Source organism: Nicotiana tomentosiformis, chromosome 5, assembly GCF_000390325.3.
Source record: "Nicotiana tomentosiformis chromosome 5, ASM39032v3, whole genome shotgun sequence".
Taxonomy (NCBI): domain Eukaryota; kingdom Viridiplantae; phylum Streptophyta; class Magnoliopsida; order Solanales; family Solanaceae; genus Nicotiana; species Nicotiana tomentosiformis.
The window spans coordinates 124,679,230-124,698,384 of NC_090816.1; the positions used below are offsets into that span (position 1 = coordinate 124,679,230).

General features: G+C 40.1%; 2 protein-coding genes across 2 annotated transcripts in view; both read left to right on the forward strand.

Moving 5' to 3' along the window:
* LOC104089167 (U11/U12 small nuclear ribonucleoprotein 31 kDa protein) overlaps nucleotides 1–19,155 on the forward strand; it is a 129,161-nt gene that overhangs the window by 20,500 nt on the left and 89,506 nt on the right. The window lies entirely within an intron of this gene.
* On the forward strand, nucleotides 28–4,631 carry LOC104086926 (protein FLOWERING LOCUS D). The gene is made up of 4 exons (XM_070175301.1): nucleotides 28–2,615; nucleotides 2,921–3,682; nucleotides 3,815–3,860; nucleotides 3,981–4,631. Exons 1-4 carry the CDS (start codon nucleotides 890–892, stop codon nucleotides 4,381–4,383), a joined length of 2,937 nt encoding a protein of 978 aa, XP_070031402.1. The 5' UTR covers nucleotides 28–889; the 3' UTR covers nucleotides 4,384–4,631.

Sequence of the window (19,155 nt, forward strand, 5' to 3'; positions counted from 1 at the left end):
AACCACTCTACCCCTATTCTAGTCAGCTCTCTATCTCTTTCTCCAACCTTCCATAATCCTCCTATGCGCAAACCATCAAAGTCGAGAAGAAGTGATGAGGCCCGATCTTTTGATATCGATATCAGTATCTTGCGTAGATTTCCAAAATCCTTTTGCACTCTTCATGTCTGCATCTTGCGTAGATTTCCAGATTCATTTTGTAACCCCAACACTCTACATCTTACTCTAGTAAGCATTCTGTCTCTTTCTGCAACCTTCGATGATCCTCTTGCGCGCAAACCATCAAAGTCAAGAAGAAGCGTGAGGCATGAACTTCTGATATCAGTATCAACATCTTGCATAGATTCCATAATCACTCACTCTTTCTGTCAACCGAATTAAAAATTACAAAATCACCCGAAAATCACAGATGAGTTACATCTCGATTTTTTCGTGCTAATCTTAGTCTACATAAATTTTTAACCATTTTAAAATGATTTAGCAAAACTGATAATCATTTTGCACAAATCAAGAATAAATATGATAAAAATGAATCAAAATTACCCCAATTCCCTCCATCTTCATTTATGTTGAACAAGAAAGATATAATCATTATATATTCCTTCATCTAATCAATGAAAGTACAATCAAAACCCATTTTTCTCATAATGCAATATACATATCTCATTCAACTTTATTATATACTTGTCACATATCCACCTTAATTTCATATATACTTTTTTGCTTTCCTGTGAATTGATAATCCAAGATTTTTAATGAAAATCTTACTTATAAAAGTAGGGTTTTAAACCATTTGATATTGGATCACCCGCTCAAACCCGAACGCTTCTTCTTCATCGTCTCTTCTCTTTCCCAGTACTGTAACAGTTGCAAAAATACAGTAACAGCCATGGATTCTTTAAATAATAATTCTCCTCAATCTGTACCTTATATTACTAGTAACAATCCTCTTCAATTCACCATTCATTTGCCCAATTTAAACCCTAATTCTACTCCCAATTTCACTCCAATTTCAAGCCCTAACCCTAATTCTAATTCAATTTCAGACGAGCTTCTTTCTCTCTCTATTCCGAGAAAAAGGAGACGAGGTAGGCCCCGAAATTTCCCTTTGAATCAGGTATATCACAATTTTCCCAATTCATCAAACACTTTAATAAATTCGAATTTTGTGGGTAATTTAAATGCTGTTAGAACGATTACTGCTAATGATACTTTGGACGAGATTATTGTAATTAATAAAGAGGCGACGACTGAGGCGTTAATTGCTTTAACGGCTGGTTTTCCAGCTGATTCTTTGACTGATGAGGAAATTGAAGCTGGGGTTGTTTCTGTAGTGGGTGGTATTGAACAGGTTAATTATATTCTTATTAGGAACCATATAATTTCCAAATGGCGGGAAAATGTGTCGACTTGGATTACAAAAGAGATGTTCATCGATGTTATACCTAAGCATTGTAGTGGTCTGTTGGATTCCGCTTATAATTATGTGGTGTCGCGTGGGTATATTAATTTTGGAGTTGCGCCGGTAGTTAAGGATAGGATTCCGGCTGAGCCGAGTAAGGGTAGCATTATTATTATTGGGGCAGGACTAGCGGGGTTGGCTGCAGCGAGGCAGTTGATGTTGTTTGGGTTTAAGGTTATGGTTCTGGAGGGAAGAAAGCGCGCCGGTGGAAGGGTTTATACGAAAAAGATGGAAGGCGGGAATAAGGTGGCTGCTGCTGATTTAGGAGGGAGTGTGTTGACGGGGACGCTAGGGAATCCATTAGGTCTCTTGGCACGGCAGCTATCTTACACGCTTCATAAGGTTAGAGACAAATGTCCCCTTTATCGTGTGGATGGGAAGCCAGTTGATCCTGATTTGGATCAGAAGGTGGAGGCTGCTTATAACCTACTTTTGGAGAAGGCAAGCAAGCTCAGGCAGTTAATGGGAGAAGTTTCTCAGGATGTTTCTCTTGGAGCAGCATTGGAGACCTTCCGTCAGGATTATGATGATGGAGTGAATGAAGAGGAGATGGGTTTGTTTAATTGGCATCTTGCTAATCTAGAATATGCCAATGCAGGTCTGATTTCTAAGCTTTCTTTAGCATTTTGGGACCAAGATGACCCCTTTGACATGGGAGGGGATCACTGCTTCCTACCCGGAGGAAATGGAAGACTAGTTCAGGCATTGGCCGAAAATGTACCTATTCTTTATGAAAAAATTGTGCATACCATTCGTTATGGTAGCGATGGAGTACAGGTTGTCGCTGGGGGACAAGTATTTGAGGGAGATATGGCACTGTGCACTGTTCCCCTTGGAGTTCTGAAAGGTGGTTCTATTAAGTTCATTCCAGAGTTGCCTCAGCAGAAGCTTGATGGAATAAAAAGATTGGGATTTGGATTGTTAAATAAGGTTGCAATGCTTTTCCCGTATGTGTTCTGGGGCACTGATCTCGATACCTTTGGGCATCTTACTGATAACTCTTGTAGCAGGGGTGAATTCTTTTTGTTCTATAGCTATGCAACTGTTGCTGGTGGTCCCTTATTGTTAGCTCTAGTTGCTGGAGAAGCTGCACACAAGTTTGAGACCATGCCTCCAACCGACGCAGTGACAAAAGTTCTTCAAATTCTAAAAGGTAAAATGCAGTTTTTGTTGCAACTATTTTCCTTAATCTTGAAATTTAATTTCTCATTCTGTTGTAAGGATATAATGCGGCATAGTAACAAGAAGAAAAAGAACAATAATTTTGGGGCAGAAAGAATAAGAAAATTTTAGGAGATAATTTTATTTTCTCTTGGTTGTTTTGGTTAAGAAGAGATAGACATAGTAAAGCTTGTTGGAGATAATGTTACTTTTCAAAAGGCATGCTTGATACATGGAGCTTGCTGTTAAGGATCTCGTTTCTGATGTATTAATGATAACTTTGAACATTGCTATCAGGTATATATGAACCGCAAGGAATTGAAGTGCCAGAGCCAATCCAAACTGTCTGTACAAGATGGGGAAGTGATCCTTTCAGCCTGGGTTCTTACTCTAATGTTGCAGTAGGGGCATCAGGAGATGACTATGATATTTTAGCAGAAAGTGTGGGTGATGGCAGACTTTTCTTTGCTGGCGAGGCCACTAATAGGCGCTATCCAGCCACTATGCACGGAGCTTTTCTTAGTGGGCTTAGAGAAGCTGCGAATATGGCCCACCATGCTAAGCTCAGAACCACGAGTTTGAAGGTTGAGAAAAAACCATCAAGGAATGCTTATTCTTATGCTTCTGTTCTGGCAGATTTATTTAGGGAGCCAGACTTGGAATTTGGTAGCTTTTCTGTAATTTTCGCTAGAAAGAGTTCTGATCTCAAGTCACCAGCAATTTTGAGGGTGACTTTCAGTGGAACCCAAACGAGGAGTCATGATGGGATAAGGCCTGATCGACATCTTTCTAACAAGTTACTCTTTCAGCAGCTTCAATCCCACTTTAATAACCAGCATGAGCTTCACGTTTATGCCTTGTTATCCAAGCAACAAGCCCTTGAGCTTAGAGAGGTCAGAGGTGGTGATGAGATGAGGCTGAATTTCCTTTCTGAGAAGCTTGGGGTGAAACTGGTTGGTAGAAAAGGTTTGGGTCCATTGGTTGATTCTATAATTGCCTCAATTAAGGCTGAGAGAGGCAGGCGCAAACCTGGGTCCAGATGTCTTACGCTTAAATCTGGTGAAATCATCTCTCTCTTTCTCTCTCTTTCTCTCTCTCTCAATATAGAGGAAAGAACAAGTAGCTTTATTGTTTCTTTTATTGAAACTGTAGCACATATCAATTTAAGCGTAAACAATTTTCCTTAAACAGGTGTCATGAAGTCAAAAGCCACCACTCTCAGGCAAAAAATAGTTCGGTATGAGCACCCACCCCTTCCTTTTCTCCTTCCTGTCTTTCTCTCTCTAGTTTGTTCTTTTCTTTTCTTGCTGGGAGTGAATCTCAGCTTTTTCTGGATCCTGTTTTTGAATTGTTTCAGAAAGGCCAAAATAGTAGGGGGAGGGAATAGAACCACCTCTTCCACTGCAGAGAGCAGCAGGATTGAAGCAGTTGGCAACTGCTCTACCTCGATCCCTCCGACAAATGTTACTTTGGAATCTAAACCAGTTTGCACTATTGGATCTATAGCTTCTCCAAGTTTGAATATTGGTGTAAATGACAACACGGGGTCAAATTCAGTGGGTAGTAGTTACGTCTATCTGCTTCCGAATGCAGGCATTGGTGATAAGTTTGAGAGTAATATTGGTAATTCTACCCCTCCAATTTTGGATGCCGGAGAAAAGACAGGAAGCAATACTAATGGCCCTATTTATCCCCAGAGTACATATGATGATAGCACGAAAACATGTGCTCCGCCTTCCAGTGGAAATTCGGCTAGTTAGTACACAACATGTAGTAGCAGACAACTATTGAAGCTATTGAGAGAATATCAAATGCTGATAGGGGTAAAGGCAACCAATGTTGGTGGAAGTGGCGTCGATGACTTTTTAAGTACTACAAGAGTTTATCCACAGGAGATATAATTCTCATCTGCAAGAGTCATAACATAGAGTCTTAATAGTTATAACTTGTTAAGAATGGAGTTTATTGGTTTGAAAATGAAAAAGGAAACTTCAATTGAAAAAGAAAATTGGTGTCCTTCCAAAAGAAAAGTCAATTATCTCTGAGTACAAATGTTACTGGTGAGGACTTATGTGTAGGGCATCAGCCATGCGCCTTTCTTACCTTTGCTGAAAGAATCTAGTGCTTGCTGCAGTAGTCTTAAACAGGGGTGTACAAAGAAAATCGATAAACCGCATCAAATCGATAATTCGAGTCAAAGCGGAAAAAAACCCCGATGTGATTTGGTTTGGTATTGGAAAATAAAATCCGACTATAATTGGTTTGGTTTGGTTTTAACTAAAAAAAGTCAAACCGAAACCAAACAAACTTGATAGTACATTTATATAATTTTTAAAAATATTTTATACATATAAATATTTATTATAATGTAATTTATAAATATTTTTAAAACTTTTTCACAGTTTTATCTTTTAACGTATTATTTCAAGTTTAGACTTAACATTCTTGAATGGTAAATAAATTTTATAGCCCATAAATGTACTAACTCAAACAAAGTTCAAATCAATATTAATGCTAACAGAAGAAATTCAATTCAATACTAGGAATGACGAAAGTGTTGGATAATTATTTTAGTTTTATATTGGTTTATAATGAAAATGCATAACTTAGTTTATCTTTTTCTTTAGTGTTTTGTTATGTAATTAATATTAGTACTTATTAGCTATACTTATTTTAGCATGACCTATATAGTATTTTTAGATTATGTTAATTTTCATTATGGCTTATTAATTAGCAATATTTGTTTTATGTAATTTTATTATTTTATTTTTGTTATTGAATATTTTAGTATAATACTATGACTTATCTCATATTATTGTGTTAGTTTCTTGGAAAACATATTATATAGTTATATTTTACTAGGACTTAAGAAATATTTGGAGCACAAGTTACATATTTTATGCTATGAAGCCTTTACCGAAAAAGAATTCGAAAACCCGAGAAAAACTGAAATTGAAAAACCCGACTTTGTTGGTTTGGTTTTGGTTTATAAATTTAAAAATCTGATACCATTGGTTTGATTTGATAATAAAAATGCGAACAAATCCAACCTATGTACACCCCTAGTCTTAAATATGACTAAAACAAGCTCATTATTCTACAAGGAATGAAATATTATATTTATGTTGAATCAAGTCATAAATCAAATCTCCTGTTTGCGTAAGAGTTCTTCCTATTGCTTCATAAAATGCATTGAGAAAAAAGTTGCAAGATTTGACCAAGTTAGATGAAAAAAATCTAAGTAAACACTTTCTTTAGAGTTGCGTAAGGTGTTGATCACAAGTAATGACAGAGCTATATAGGCTCAAGGGTAGTCAATTGAACATTTTCTATTGGAAGCCTAAAGTAGTTAAAAATATTGACAACAAAATTAGTAAAAATATATAAATTTTGACCAAATATATTGAAAATTTTTGTTTACCCGAAAAACGGATAGAGTTGAATTTGTACGTAGTTCTAAGGATATGTGGCACAACTTAATACAAATTGTAAGGATAAATAGAAATATAAGTATGGATTGTAAAGAATGCAAAATAGATAAGGTTGTAAAGAAGATGGATTTTAGGACTAAACAAGTAGAATCAATTTAAGAAGCTTGAAAGAACAACTCTTTACTATGGGAGAATATAGTGTTTTGATTACAATGTAAGCATGAAAATTTGCCTTTACAGAAATGATAACCATGCCCTTTATAGTAGAGGGATCTTGCTTTAAACGTAATTAAAAATACTCAGTGGGATTGTAACGACTTTTGTCTATGAGCTCGATCTTGACTCGAGCTCTCGATCTTGGCTTGAGCTCGATTCTGACTCGAGCTCTCGAATTGATTCGGGGTCAATGTTGGTCGGTCCCTGGATCATAAGCTTGATAGCTTTACTTTGCATCATAGTTAGATTTGGATCCGAGCTTGATAATGATATCGAACTCGACATTGATCGTCCCCTCGGATTCGAAGCTTGTTTGTACCATCTTCGGAAGATCGATTATCTTTCGAACTCGATCAGACATACGAAGGCCGAAATCTATTTCGACTGTATACAGATAGTCCTCTTGTATCTCAAGAAGAATGTGGTGAGAAACGATATAATTTTTCAACGGCTCGATAAGATTATAAGCTAACGTTTTCATCGGGCTCGATCATGACGCACGTGATAGGTGTCCCGTCGATTTAGTCTTTCAAGGCATTTAATGCATGTCAGACGGTGGTCGGCCACAACTGATACTGAACTGCCATTGCTTAAACCTATAAATAATCCTTCCTTTTATCATTTACCACTTTTACATCTTCAATCTCCCAAATTTCTCAAGTCCCTTTTTTTCGTATTCTCTGGCTTACCCGCAAATCTGTGATTTCTCTTTGCAAAAAGCCCCCCTTCAATTTTACTAAATCTTTGCCACTTTCTTCTATTCCTCACCTTTGAATTCGAAAATGGCGAAAACGTCACAAACCATTCCTCAGAAAGAGAAGGCTTCATCTTCACAGTGTGTCGCCAATGAGACACCGGCAGAACCACGACCTGAGGAGTGCGTTCCTGGGGCGTGTGTTGTTACTTCTGATTTTAAGGTCGATAAAGGCTCATCGGTCCCTGGCCAATGTGAGCCAGTATCAAGGTACATGTGTTCGATAACCGAGAAACACCTCAAACAACTAAAGAAAGATTGCAATTGGATAAAAAAGAAATAATAATTCCTACTTCTCACGAAGATATCACCACTTACGTAAAATAGTTTTTGAATGTGTATACTTACCCTTTCACGTTAGGTCCCCTCGATTCCGTTATTATTGATTTCTGTCATCAATACCTGATAACTCTAGGCCAGGTCTATCCTTCTTATCCGATTGTACTGTTCTCGTCTTTTTCGAGGAGGGTTAATAAAACTTCAGCGTCGGGCTACCAAGGCTCTGTTCTCGAGCATTGATGAGGACAGGGATCAGGGCTGGATTAGTAGGTTCGTTCGAGTGAGAAGTTCAAACCTGATTCCGATCGAAAAGATGCCCTTTCCCGAGGAGTGGAATATAAAACGTAAGTGTGATCCTGCTGTTACTTCTTTCTATTTTGTTCTTTTATTTCTTTTCTCATCAATACTCTTCTTTTTGTGATGCAGTGGTTCCCTGGATGCCCAGAGCAGTTCCCGATCTCAAGAACTGGGTACGACCTCCACATACGCCGAGCACTCATAACGTGATTTGTCAAAGGGTCGGTGGAAGGCCAAAAATCACGGTAAGCCCCTTTCTCGTACTCTTTGATAATTCGAACGAGATGCCTTCCAAATATTTTAATAAAATTTTTCATATGCAGGTTTGGGAAAAGATGCGGTTATGAGGCCCTTGTCCATCGAGGAAGAAACTTTGACCTCTGTCCCAAAGTCGGTGAAGGAAAATAAAAGGAAAAGAGCCTCCGTTCCCGAAGATCCAAAACCGAAGATGAGGATGGCTCGTAAGCCGAACAAGAATGACATTCCTTTGACCTTAGAATCAGTTCTGCGGCTGAGGGATGAAGAAGAGGAAGAAGAAGAGAACGATGGGTCTGCTCTGGCGACCCGAACAAAGAAGACCATCGATGCTCCACAGGCAGCTGGATCGATGGTGGTTCATAAGGCTCCGCCTCGAACTGAGGATATATCGGAGAGAGATTCGGGTAAAGTCCCTGAGTTGCTGGAGATCGAAGATGTTTCCCATCGAAGCCGACGGATGGGAAATTTGTCTGAAGGGGATATTCCCGAATATTTTCGAACCGAAGAGAATGCCCCGGATAACTCATTTGGGGCAGTAGAAATCGAAGGCTCGCCCACCTTCCCTGCCTTTTCCGTAGGGGCGATTCGGGAAGCCCAAGCTTTGGGGTCTCTCGAATTAGATATGCCTCATGATGGAGAGGATCATTTTCGTGACCTGTTTATCGGCGTCGAAGACACCGTCGGTTTAAGTGATGCATCAGATCTTTTTCATGGAGTGCATCATGCTTTGAATCAAGTAGGCCCTAAATCATATGGCGTTACCTTTAAGTTTGCTTTTCTTTTCTGACTTCGTTTCTTCTTTTTTTTGCAGGCCGTGGCAGTTCATCGAGAATCATGTTCTCGGTCCTGAACTGAGCTGCGTTGATACGAGGCCGAGCTTCAACGGGTTACGGATGAGAAGAACTCCTTAAAGCTCCTTTTGGGCCAAAGGGGAGAGGAAATAAAAGACCTCTAAGCTGAGTTGGCCAGGGCTCACCAAGATCAGATCGATCTATCCGAACATGTAATAATGCTTTTAAAAGCCTATGGGCTTGATACCAAAATGATGGCTAATCTTTCGGTCTCACAGTTGCAGCAGAAAATCGAGATGATCGGAAAACTCCATGAAGAAGTTGATGTGATAAGAGCGGAGTCTTTAAAGTGGAAAGAAGGAATGGACCGCTTTGCTGTAGAGAAAGAAATTGGTCGAGCCCAATTGTTATTGGCCGAAAACCAACTTCAAAAAATGAAGGAGAAAAGCTCGGTCCAAGCAAGAGGAATAGAGGATCTCGAGGCTCTGTTGGCTTCTGTACTTGCCAAGGCCGAATCTGAGGCCGAAAAGTCAAAGGCCTATGCGGATGCACTCGTGGCCGTCTATCGGGCCGATGCTGAAGCTGCCCAGGTCCAAGCAACAGAGGCAGCTGAGACCGCCGATACTCGACCACATTGGGTCGCTGAACTTGCTAAGTGCCGATCTCGGAGGGAGACCCTCGAGGAGATCCATGCTTGAGGTTTCGACCTCGCTGAAGAGATAAAAAGGGCCAAAGAACTCGAAGCCGATGCTGAAGCCTTGGATTACGATGACGATGGGAGTAAGAGCGGATCCGAGAACACCGGGAGAGGAGCCCGATAGAGAAGAGACCGCTTCTGGGGATGACCAGGAAGCTTAGTCCTTAATTTTTATGTTGTAATCAATCATGTAAACAATTTTGTATATAAAAACATCCCTTTTTTTGCCGACTTGCTTCTCTTTTGTTTCATGTTTTGTGAAGACTTTATTCATGCCTTAATCAAAGTTGGATTTCGTAGCCTCCATAACCGAGTGAGCGCTTACTCAAACTTGAAGCGACTAAGTCCTCAAGTGTAATGGTCGAGTGAGTGCTTGCTCGAAATCGAAATAAAAATAACCCGTAGGCTTAGTAGTCGAGTGAATGATTCGAAATCGAAATAATGTAGCCCGTAGGTGTAATGGTCGAGTGAGTGCTTGTTTGAACTCAAATTAAAAGTAGCCCGTAGGCTTAGTAGTCGAGTGAATGATTCGAACTCGAAATAATGTAGCCCGTAGGCTTAATAGTCGAGTGAATGATTTCGAACTCGAAGTAATGTAGCCCATAGGCTTAGTAGTCGAGTGAGTGATTCGAACTCGAAATAATGTAGCCCGTAGGCCTAATGGTCGAGTGAGTGCTTGCTCGAACTCGAATTAAAAGTAGCCCATAGGCTTAGTAGTCGAGTGAATGATTCGAACTCGAAATAATGTAGCCCGTAGGCGTAATGGTCGAGCGAGTGTTTGCTCGAACTCGAATTAAAAGTAGCCCATAGGCTTAGTAGTCGAGTGAATGATTCGAACTCGAAATAATGTTGCCCGTAGGCATAATGGTTGAGTGAGTGCTTGCTTGAACTCGAATTAAAAGTAGCCCGTAGGCTTAGCAGTCGAGTGAATGATTCGAACTCGAAATAATGTAGCCCGTAGGCGTAATGGTCGAGTGCTTGCTTGCTCGAACTCGAATTAAAAGTAGCCCGTAGGCTTAGTAGTCGAGTGAATGATTCAAACTCGAAATAATGTAGCACATAGGCATAATGGTCGAGTGAGTTCTTGCTCGAACTCAAATTAAAAGTAGCCCATAGGCTTAGTAGTCGAGTGAATGATTCGAACTCGAAATAATGTAGCCTGTAGGCATAATGGTCTAGTGAGTGATTGCTCGAACTCGAAATAAAAGTATCCCGTAGGCTTAGTAGTCGAGTGAATGATTCGAACTCGAAATAATATAGCCCGTAGGCATAATGGTCGAGTGAGTGCTTGCTCGAGCTCGAAATAAAAGTAGCCCATAGGCTTAGTAGTCGAGTTAATGATTCGAACTCGAAATAATGTAGCCCGTAGGCGTAATGGTCGAGTGAGTGCTTGCTCGAACTCGAAATAAAAGTAGCTCGTAGGCTTAGTAGTCGAATGAATGATTCGAACTCGAAATAATGTAGCCCGTAGGCTTAATAGTCGAGTGAATGATTTCGAACTCGAAGTAATGTAGCCCATAGGCTTAGTAGTCGAGTGAGTGCTTGCTCGAACTCGAGTCGGTGTAGACCTTGGGCTTCGTTGATTTTCGATTGGCAGTCCCCGATTTAAGGGATATAGGTCGGTCCTTAAGCCTGTTTTCATAATAAATCTCGAAATAGAGGAAATTTTTCTTGGATATAAGATGTGGATAAATAAGAAAGTTTTCTTTGTAAGTCATTATACATGTGTTCAGGTTTTGTGTTAGGGCTCGGGTAAACTACATGAGCATGGTTCATTTTGACCATTTGGCTCTTACAATTTTTCCTATCGGAACCCTGTTGTTTATGAAGTAACTTTCTTGCATCGAGCTTGATATGTTTGAGGGGTAATGCCCCCCAGTATTTAAGGTCGATTGTAAAGAGGCCTCGGATATTGTTGAATTGTTCTAAGTTAGCACGATCAATGGTTGCCTCATTAAAAACCTTGCCGAAAAAACCCATTTGGGATAAAACCGGTCTAAGGGAAAAAGAGTGCAACGCGTACTTTCAGACCTAAGGCTTCATATTGAAGGATCCATCTTAGCTCGTGTTCAGACTTCTGCAGGGGTTAGTTTTGAAATGCAAACGAATATGGGAGGGTCGTACCTTAGCAGTAGTATCGTTTTAGATGCGACACATTCCAATTTCTTGATAATTGTTTGCCATTTATAATGCCGAGCTTGTATGTTCATTTTTCGACATTCTCGAGAACCTTATATGGTCCTTCCCAGTTCGGTCCTAGTTTTCCTTCATTTGGATTTCGGGTATTGAGGGTGACTTTCCTTAGCACTAAGTCTCCATGCTTAAAATGGTGGAGTTTGGGTCTTCGATTATAGTATCTTTCGATTCGTTGCTTTTGGGCGTCCAATAGGATGAGAGCAGCATCTCGTTTTTTGTCCGATAATTCGAGGCTAGTGTACATAGCCTCGTTATTTGATTCTTCTGTTGCATATCGAAATCTAGCACTGCGTTCGCCGACTTCGACCGGTATCAAGGCTTCAGAGCCATATACTAAGGAGAACGGGTTTCCCCCGTACTAGATTTTGATGTTGTTCGATATGCCCAAAGGACTTCGGGTAGGATTTCTCTCCATTTTCCTTTAGTGTCGTTCAACCTCTTCTTTAGGTTTTGAATGACAGTTTTGTTTGTTAATTCAGCCTGTCCGTTCCCTCTGGGGTGATACGGTGTTGATAATATCCTTCTTATTTTGTGGTCTTCGAAGAATTTCGTCACTTTGCTGTCGACAAATTATTTCCCATTGTCACACACTATTTCGGTGGGTATCCCGAATTGATATACGATATGATCCCAGATAAATTCTATAACCTCTTTCTCTCTTACTTTATCGAATGCTTGTGCTTCAATCCATTTAGAGAAATAGTCAGTCATAAATAAAATAAATTTAGCTTTACCTGGGGTCGATGGCAGAGGGCCGACGATATCCATTCCCCATTTCATGAATGGCCATGGGGATAGGATTGAATAAATTTGCTCTCCGGGTTGATGGATCATTGGTGCAAACCTTTGACATTTGTCACATTTTCGAACAAACTCCTTTACGTATTTGCCCATATCATTCCAATAATACCCTGCCCTGATTATCTTTCGGACTAATGAATCGGCACCGGAGTGATTCCCACAAGTGCCTTCGTGCACCTCACGTAGGATGTAATTGGTATCTCCTGGGCCTAATCATACTGTCAATGGTCCATCGAATGTCCTTCGGTATAGCGTTCCATCCGAAGCTAATGTGAATCGAGCAGCTTTGGCTCGTAGGACCCTTGAATCTTTAGGGTCCGATAGGAGCTTTCCATTCTTTAAGTATTCAATATACTTATTTCTCCAATCCCATGTTAAGTTCGTAGAATTTATCTCGGCATGACCTTCTTCGATCACGGATCTCGAGAGTTTAACGACAGTCTCCGAGCTCAACTCACCTTCCTTGACCGATGATCCCAAGTTCTCAAGTGCATCAGCCTCACTGTTTTGATCTCGTGGAACATCCCGTAAAGTCCATTGTTTGAAATGGTACAGAGTGACATGTAGTTTGTCCAAATACCTTTGCATTCTATCTTCTCGAACTTTGAAGGTTATGTTTACTTGATTTACCACCAGCAAAGAGTCACACTTGGCTTCAATGACTTCTGCTCCCAAGCTTTTAGCTAGCTCGAGACCTGCAATCATAGCCTCATACTCGGCCTTGTTGTTAGTCAACCTGGTAGTTTTAATAGATTGCCTAATTGTGTTACCCGTGGGCGGATTTAAAACTATGCCTAGCCCGGACCCCTTCACGTTCAAAGCCCCGTATGTAAAAAGGGTCCATACTCCCGATGACGTACCCGATTTCAACAAGAGTTCTTTTTCGACTTCGGGTATGTGAAATCGGCCACGAAGTCTTCTAAAATTTGAGACTTGATGGCCGTACGGGGTTGATATTCGATGTCGTACCCATTGAGTTCGACGACCCATTTGACCAATCGGCATGATAGTTCGGGATTGTGCAAAATATTACGAAGAGGGTAAGTAGTTAATACGCATATGGGGTGACACTAAAAGTACGGTCTTAATTTTCTAGAGGCGCTTATTAGTGCAAGTGCCAATTTTTCTAGGTGCGGATATCTAGTTTCTGCTTCTCCTAAGGTCCGACTTATATAATAAACGGAAAATTGCGTACCTTGCTCTTCTCGAACTAGGACACAGCTTACTGCGATTTCGGATACTGCCAAGTACAAGCAAAGTTTTTATTATGTTTTTGGAGTATGAAGTAATGGCGGGTTCGATAGATATCGTTTTAATTCCCCTAATTCTTGTTGGTAATCCGGGGTCACAAGAGAAATCGTTCTTCTTTTTGAGTAGAGAGAAAAATTTGTGACTTCGATATGACGATCTCGAAATGAATCGGCCTAAGGCTGCAATTCATCCTGTTAGCCTCTGTACGGCTTTCACGCTGTCCACGATGGTGATGTCTTCGATGGCCTTGATTTTATCGGGGTTAATCTCGATTCCCCAATTTGACACCATGAAATCGAGGAACTTGCCCGAACCGACCCTGGAAGCATATTTTTCGAGGTTGAGCTTCATGTTGTATTTCCTCAAAATCTCAAACGTTTTCTGTGAATGGGTCAAATGGTCCTCTGCGCATAAGGACTTAACTAGAATGTCATCAATATAAACTTCCATTGAGTTACCTATTTTTTCTTCGAACATTTTATTTACTAGGCGTTGGTAAGTAGCTCCTGCATTTTTTAGCCTGAAGGGCATCACATTATAATAATATGTTCCATATTTGGTGACAAATGAAGTCTTTTCCTGGTCTTCCGGGTTCATCTGGATTTGATTATACCCAGAATAGGCATCGAGAAAAGTGAGGATCTCATGGCCGGCCATGGTATCGATCATGCGATCGATGTTGGGCAATGGAAATGAGTCTTTGGGGTATGCTTTGTTCAAATTCTTATAATCCACACACATTCTAAGTGTGTTCCCTTTTTAGGCACTGCAACTACATTGGCTAACCATTCGGGATATTTCACCTCCCGAATGGACCCTATCTTGAGAAGTTTGGTTACCTCGTCCTTTATGAATGCATGCTTTACCTCGGACTGGGGTCTTCTCTTTTGCTTCACCGGTCTGAACCTAGGGTCCAAGCTTAGCCGATGCGTCGTTATGTCCGGTGGGATCCCTATTATATCTAAATGGGACCAGGCAAAACAATCAATGTTATCGATAAGAAATCGAATAAGTTTCTTCCTGAGTTCGGGGCTCAACCCCGTTCCCAAGTATACCTTCCATTTGGTCCAGTGCTCGATTAGTGTGACTTGCTCCAGTTCCTCAACCGTCGATTTGGTGGCGTCGGAGTCATCGGGAATCACGAAGGAACGAGGGATCCTCTGATCATCATCTTCTTCGATCCTCTGGTTATCAGGTTGGGTCAAAGCCGATGTCTTTGATTTCTATTTGGTATCTCGTTCCCCTTCTGAGCCCGATCCCTTTACCGGCGAAGGCGAGGATATTGGTTTCGCTTCCTCTACGGCGAACATTTCTCTTACTCCTGGTTATTCTCCGTACACTGTTTTGACTCCTCTCGATGTTGGGAATTTGAGGACCTGGTGTAGGGTCGAAGGTACAGCTCTCATGTTCTGGATCCATGGCCTTCCGAAAAGGGCGTTATATCTCATGTCGCCTTCGATCACGTGGAACTTCATTTCCTGGATGGTTCCGGCCACGTTTATTGGTAGAATTATCTCGCCTTTGCTGGTTTCACATGCCATATTGAATCCGTTTAGGACCAAGGTTGCGGGTACGATCTGGTCCTGCAGGCCAAGCTGTTCTACGACCTTCAATCTGATGATGTTGGCCGAGCTACCTGGATCAATCAACACACGCTTAACTTTAGTTTTATTCATGAGTACGGATATTACCGGTGCATCGTTATGAGGTTGTATGACTCCTTTTGCATCTTCATCATTGAAGGACAAAGTTCTTATGGGTGTGTAATCTTGAGTTTGAGATCGTCTTTCTCTCACAATCGATGTCTTAGTGCGTTTGACACTGGTCCCTGAGGGGTATCGGCGCCACCGATGATCATGTGAATGACGTGTTGCGGTTCTTCTTGTTCGTTTTTTCTTGCCGAAATTCCTATTTTTAAAATGGTTCTTTGCCCTATCGCTTAAAAATTCTTGAAGGTGCCATTTGTTGAATATCTGGGCTACTTCCTCTCTTAGTTGCCTGCACATTCGATTGGAATTCCTCTGGGCAGGATCGGTCTGCATGGGTTGATGCCATTTAGCGTCTTTAATGCGTCCGATAACCGAAACGATGGCGGATGCATCAATGCTGAAGTTATATTCCGATAACCGAGGTGTTTCCTTAGATCCGGTAGGCCTATTGAACCTACTTCTGTTCATCAGCCCCTGAGACCCTTGACCTCGATCACTTCTTTTATTATTTTGCCCAAGGTTATGTCTCGATTCACTGACTCTGTGGTTTCCGTTGTACGGTTAGTATCGATCCCCGATCAGACCTCGTTCTCGATCAGTATCCCTTCGAACAGCGGGTTCAGACCCCAATTGATCATCTTCAACCCTAATTTTTGATTGGTACCGATTGTGCACATCGGCCCACGTGATGGCTGGGTATTCGATCAGGTTATGCTTTAACCGCCGTGAAGCCATCGAACTTCGTTCGTTCAAGCCTTGAGAGAAAGCCTGAACAGCCCAATCGTCTGTGATTGGTGGCAAGTCCATTCATTCCATTTGAAAACGAGATACGAACTCCCTCAGCATTTCGTTATCCTTTTGTCTTACCTTGAAGAGGTCTGATTTCCTTGTTGCGACTTTTATGGCGCCGGCATGTTCTTTCACAAAAGAATATGCTAACATGGCGAACGAGTCGATGGAATTTGGTGGTAGGTTGTGATACCAAATCATTGCCCCCTTCGAGAGGGTCTCTCCGAATCTTTTTAACAAATTATTGGCTTCGACTCGCTTTGTGAGTTCCTCGAGCAATTTAGCAATCTCGAGAGTAGTCCCTGATTCTTGCTCATTTGACTTCACTATAACTGGCTCTGTTCTGTGGGTGATTTCTCGAGGTGGATTGGGCTCTGGACTACTTTGTAGCTGGCTCTAGCTCTCCAACTGAGCTATTGCTACCTGCTGGGCTTGTAACATTTCAAAAATCATACGCAAGCTAACGTCGTTTTCCTCGATATTATAGGTATCTCGAGCTGCAGACCGAGTGCCACCATGGATGCTATTCTCGGGTTCAGCATGTAGGTTTGCCTCAATGGCTATATGCAAATTGATATCTACCGGCGCTTCAATTCGAGCTCCAACGGCGTTTACAAGTGGCCTTTCGGTACTGGGTGTCAAGTTATTGTTCTCATCTTTAAGACCGGCTTCGTAGTCGATTGGTGAAGCCATTTGATTGGTAGTTAGTCGTTGCTAATCCAAAATCCAAGATATTTTCGAAACCGAGCGCAAAACACAATAGTGTGTTTCTTCAGATTCGTATCAAATAACCACTGTTATCCTTAGCCCCATGGTGGGCGCCAAACTGTTTATCCGATAAACGGATAGAGTTGAATTTGTACGTAGTTCTAAAGATATGTGGCGCAACTTAATACAAATTATAAGGATAAATAGAAATATAAGTATGGATTGCAAAGAATACAAAATAGATAAGGTTGTAAAGAAGATGAATTTTAGGACTAAACAAGTGAAATCAATTTAAGAAGTTTGAAAGAATAACTCTTTACTATGGGAGAATATAGTGTTTTGATTACAATGTAAGCATGAAAACTCGCCTTTACAGAAATGACAACCATGCCATTTATAGTAGAGGGATCTTGCTTTAAACATAATTAAAAATACTCAGTGGGAGACCCACGATAAATCAGTTTTTCCATAATTCCTGCCAAGATTCTCTCCTCTAGTGGGATTGCAACGGCTTTTGTCTGTGAGCTCGATCTTGACTCGAGCTGTCGATCTTGGCTTGAGCTCGATTCTGACTCGAGCTCTCGAATTGATTCGGGGTCAATATTGGTCGGTCCCTGGATCCTAAGCTTGATAACTTTACTTTGCATCATAGTTCGATTTGGATCCGAGCTTGATAATGATATCAAACTCGACATTGATCGGCCCCTCGGATTCGAAGCTTGTTTGTACCATATTCGGAACCCATCTCGAGGTATCACTTCGATCGATTATCTTTCGAACTCGATCAGACGTACGAAGGCCGAAATCTATTTCGAACGTATACAATTTTATAAACATGAGAAATTTTACCACCTAAACACACACACACACACACACAAAGTAAACAAAAGAAGAAAATGCTTACCCCCTCGCCCTTCCCGCCTTTTTCTTTTTGTGCTTTAGAGAAAAGGTTGGTTCTAAGTGTTAAGATGAAATAAGTGATTTGTAAGAGACTGACGTGACAAATTTTGGTTAAGGAATAGAGTAACCATTTCCCGTCCAACTTTACGTAAAAGATAGGGTGAAAATCATTTTCCTTCCAATATTTCGATTATCTTTGAACAATTCACATTTTCTCTTATATCATACAGAACGTCTATTGCATAGCCTATGCCCGACTCTAAGTAATATTTTTTATTATATTTATATTTTTCACCTAGGTGCTTTAGCTATAATTTGAGAAAACTACATTAGTGTCTTGTGTTAATTACCTGACTTTTTCAATTAATAGAAAAAACTTCACTAATTTCTTGAATGGTGACAATAGCAATGCAGTTCTCCTTCCAAATTTTTATTTTTATTCCTGTTTCTCAACTTTTTGATAGTAGAACTTTACCTAATATTTAAGACTTTGAATTAAAAATTAAAACCTTCATATATGTTAATAAAGTTTTTCTTACAAAAAGAACCAAGGTAGAGTATTGTAACACATTGCTAATATTTGTTAACTACTTAACTTGAAGTAATCCATACCATTATAAATAAATATTACTTGCAAGTGTCCGTCGTGAAGCTAAAGGTATTATGCGTTGTAGAGAAAGATGGCCTAAGTTTTCTTATATTTGGATTTCTATTTTATAACCCAAACAAATTAGAAATTTAATTATTATATCAGGTTCAAAATAAACAGAGTTTCTTATCTAGACAATAAACAACTACTCAAGAAATTCTTTTATTCTAGCAATATTAAATTTATCTGCATGGAGATATTGCAGTCTACGTACTAAGAGACTAGTCAGATAAAACTCTTACATAAGCTATACAATAAACCAAGGAAAAAAAAACGTGGATAAGAGATTACCCCATTAGTGTTCTTTGATGTGAAAGTGTCCCGAGAATAGATTATTTCAACTAAAGTTTCAGTTACAATACCAAAAGACCTAACAAATAATGAGTCATACTTCATACAGTATAAGTCATACCGTTCTATTTACTTCATTTACAGTATGATTCATACTTCTTTACGAGGAAGTAAAATAAAAAATCTAAGTATATTAGTGGCTCAATAGATGCAACCACGCTATGGAGGATTTTCTTTGCTCTCAACCAAGGAATTTAAAAATCTTCCACTATACTATCAACTTCTGTATCTCCATTGTGTCTATTTCATTTCTTCATTTTTTTTGATAGGTATGACCTGCTTTCCTTACAAATTAAAAAAAACTTTCATGGATTAAAATGAAATAGATGCACAACAAAGTGTTATCTTCTGGAACTCTCTTGATTCAAAATTACTCGATCTCTTTCAGTCTTGCAAAACCTATTTCAAAGTTTGGACTAACACGAGTACCTTATACATGAATGACTTTTAATGCA